At 35.6% G+C, this 3,640-nt stretch overlaps 1 protein-coding gene across 1 annotated transcript in view; it reads right to left on the bottom strand.

The window, feature by feature from the left end:
* LOC107707526 (NT-3 growth factor receptor-like) overlaps positions 1-3,640 on the bottom strand; it is a 200,537-nt gene that overhangs the window by 120,497 nt on the left and 76,400 nt on the right. The window contains exon 4 of the mRNA XM_016511587.1: positions 1,962-2,030. Coding sequence (XP_016367073.1) covers positions 1,962-2,030 — 69 coding nt within the window. The remainder of the gene's footprint in view (positions 1-1,961; positions 2,031-3,640) is intronic.

Genomic DNA, 3,640 nt, shown 5'->3' with positions numbered 1-3,640 from the left:
TATATATATATATATATAATTCTTTTCAGGCACCAGTTGCTTGTCACATTCAAATTGGTTGTCATAGTAACGACAGTAATTTGTGGAGATTCAGTGCATTGAGTTCCACAAATCTGAATGCATTATTTGTAAATTGACTGTTAAGATAAACATTTTGCACAATTTAGTATCTGTAATATCATTGTGTTGCCACTAGATGCCTGTATAGCCCTATGTAACAATCCCTAGTGGCTAAGATATTGCACATAATTTACACATAAATCACACATAAATAAATTTTATTACATTTTGATTTGGATACTATATACTATACTACTACATATTAGCTGTGTCTCATTTAGAAGGCTGCGCCCTCCGGAGGTCGAATCCTCTGGAGGTCGCATCCTCTGTAGGATGCATATACGAAGTGTCCTCAACCAAGAATTAAACGAGACGGCCTTCGTAGGACAGGCGGAAAAGGAAACGGGAAGTATCACGTTGCTATGCCAACACATTTAGAGCATCGTTGCGCTCTCACACTACTTAAATGAAGGAAAATTATTTCTAAATTTGGAAAGTAATTTGAAAAAAAAAATGCTTTTACTTGTTTTATTTTGTTCAGTGTTTGAGGAGCTGCAGTGTACATACAGCAGACATCTGTTAAAGAAAAAAAGGAGGAGGATATTAAGAACAAAGTTTATCCGTTTTTACCCGAGGCAATTTTAAGGTAAGTTGTAAACATCACATCTGCGCTTGTGTGTACATCTGCCGGCGCCGGCATTTTTCTAATTAACAACGGTTGTTTACGGCGACGCAAAGAATTGTGGGTTATCTGTAGCAGCGAAGGATACACCTCATGCATCCTCCGAATTCCTGTGAAAGAAGGTCGCATTCGAAGTGTCCTACTTGCTTTTCTGAAATGAGACAGCCTCGATGACGTATGCAGCCTTCGAATGCGATCTCCGGAGGGCGCAGCCTTCTAAATGAGACACAGCTTTAGTTATTTTATCAAGTTAAACTAAATTAAAATGAAAAAGTTTGCCTTGTCAACAAGCTGAAATAAAATTGGTTAAAGCATGGCTTTGATTTAAGTTTCAGTTTTAGGTTTAATTAACTATAATAACCCTGTTTCAGTAAACATTATTGAGAAATGTATATTTGGTCATGTTATTTATGTATTTATTTATGAATGAATGTATTTTATTTTTATTTTATAATTTATTATTTGATTTGATTTTTATTTTGTTCTGTTTTGTTTTATGCCATATCACCATTTAGGATTATTTTCATGGCAAGAACAGGGCAAAAAATACTGTTAACAAATTAAACAAATGAATGATTATTATAAATAAAAATGATAAATAATTTATCGACAGATGAATTCTGTCTGAGATTGTTTAGCTGCACCTAAAAATTTAAAATTCTAGTAGTTTTCCTGTTGATAGTTACTAAATACATCCTATAGATAACAAATGAATTCATTGTCAAAAGACATTAAAACAGCAGAGATTCAGGTTTTCGCTATTTAATCAGAAAAAGACTAAATGTAAATGCCTTTTAAGACACACTTGAGATGGATAGCAAATTGCATGGAAATGTATTGTGCTTTCCCAATCGGATCACAATCTCAAACAGCTCCAATGAGACAATGCAACTTTGATGCCAGCACACACAACCTAACAGTGCAAAGACTTACGTGGCATTTTGAAATCATCAGGTCTTTCTCCCATTTTGACATTCAATGAATATGAATACTGGCATGATGCAGAGTAAAAGTGGCATAATATGTTGATCAAGATTGGCTTAAAACATTTACAGACTGATAAAAGAACATTTAATGCGTCACAACCAAGGCTTATGTTCGCTTATGGTGTTAGATATGAAATTCAACCCTGCAGGGTGTCCATCCGCCAGTTAACCACAGCGAAAAATCAATGGAGGCTTGATTATATAAAGAAAGAAAAAAAACACATTTAACTTACAGCTCGAAAAGTTGGAGATTCTGAAAAAGTTGCCATGAGAGAGTTGTCAGAGGGTTTCCGGACAAGTTTCTGCAGTGGAGAGAAAAAAGAGAGAGAGAGACAGAGAGAGAGTTTAATGATTTAACACTGACTATTTGCGACAAGGTGATAAAGAAAACACAGGGGAGGCAAACAACGGCAGTGCGGCGACCGGCCAAAAGTTAACGGAATAAGTGCAGCAGTACGGTACCTTGCAGCCTCACCAATCCAATAAACAGAGACATGGTCATTTTCAAGACAACAAATTAAATCGGGGAAAAGGAGGCCTGGAGCCTTAAAAGCAACTAAACTCAATACAATGCTAAATGACTGTGAAGCAGATAAGGCATGTTTTCAGAACAGAGCTTTTAGATGTGGGAGGCCGAAATGGAAGCATTACTCCAAAATAGAAGTGAGGGTCTCTAAATGATGTTTGTGTCAAGTCCAGTAACTAATACAGTGGGATGGCACAGAAATGAAAGGTATTATGTGTATAAAGCTGTTCAAGATTTCACCGAAGCTCTCCATAAGGAGAACGTTTGGAGTTAAACTAAAAGTAAACATCTTTTCTCTTGCATACTTACATGCACAAATACATACAGTACTGCCTTGTGGGACGGCAGCAAGCAATGCCTCTCCTGGGGCTGAAACAAAAACCCTGGAGCCTCACTAACAGGCCTTCATTATCAATATTTATTGAATACTTCAGATCACTTAATACCCCAACACTGGCCCGCTCAAATCCTATCAGGTGCAGCTGACAGATAATCAATGCCCCCAGATGCATCCTTTCGCCCCAGTGCCACCCAGGGGACTGAAGCCTGCTGACTGGCCGTCCCTGACCCGTTCCTTCACCTGCATTTTATTTCATCAACTACTGACAGCACAACAAAAGACCATTACAGCTAACTAGAACTATTGTACATAAAACAATGGAAGTTGAGCCCTGTCAGCCTAAATGCAGATCTGGGCCTGTACAACCTGAGTTAACCAAGCTCAAATATCACACATCAACTTGAAATTAAAATTAATCATTTTACTTCTGGGCCTATGTAATGCATGCTCCTGGTGTTATTGTGCACAAATATTTAAGAAAACAGGGATGCTTATTTTAGCAAGGTTGCATTAAACTGATCAAAAGTGACAGTAAAGACTTTTGCATTGTTATATAAAAAAAAAAATAAACAATCCATTTCAAATAAATGCTGTTCTTTTAACTTTCTATAATTTAAAAAAAAAAAATGCTGAAAAATGTGGTTTCCACAAAAATATTACGCAGAGCAGCAGTTTTAAAAACTGATAATCATTTAAATAATCACTTTGCCATCACTGTAATAAATTACAATATAAATGTTAATATATATTAAATAGAAAAAAAAAATCAAAATAAACAAAAAATATTTTAAATTGTAATAATATTTCAAAATATTTAAATTTTCCTTTTTCCTTGGTAAGTCTTCTGTGAAAAAATCATTAAAAAATTAAAATGAAAACTTGGTAGTGTGTACATGCGTGGGTGTTTGTGTATATATACACATATATTTACACACACACACACACACACACACACCCCCATTGAATTTCTCGACAAAGTTAAATGATGACAGACAGACAGACAGATAGACAGATAGACAGATAGATAGATAGATAGATAGATAGGC

The sequence above is a fragment of the Sinocyclocheilus rhinocerous genome, unplaced genomic scaffold, assembly GCF_001515625.1.
Source record: "Sinocyclocheilus rhinocerous isolate Xijiao unplaced genomic scaffold, SAMN03320098_v1.1 scaffold534, whole genome shotgun sequence".
In the NCBI taxonomy this organism is placed as follows: domain Eukaryota; kingdom Metazoa; phylum Chordata; class Actinopteri; order Cypriniformes; family Cyprinidae; genus Sinocyclocheilus; species Sinocyclocheilus rhinocerous.
The sequence above is the reverse complement of the archived record's forward strand: the minus strand, read 5'-3'. Positions and strand labels throughout refer to the sequence as shown.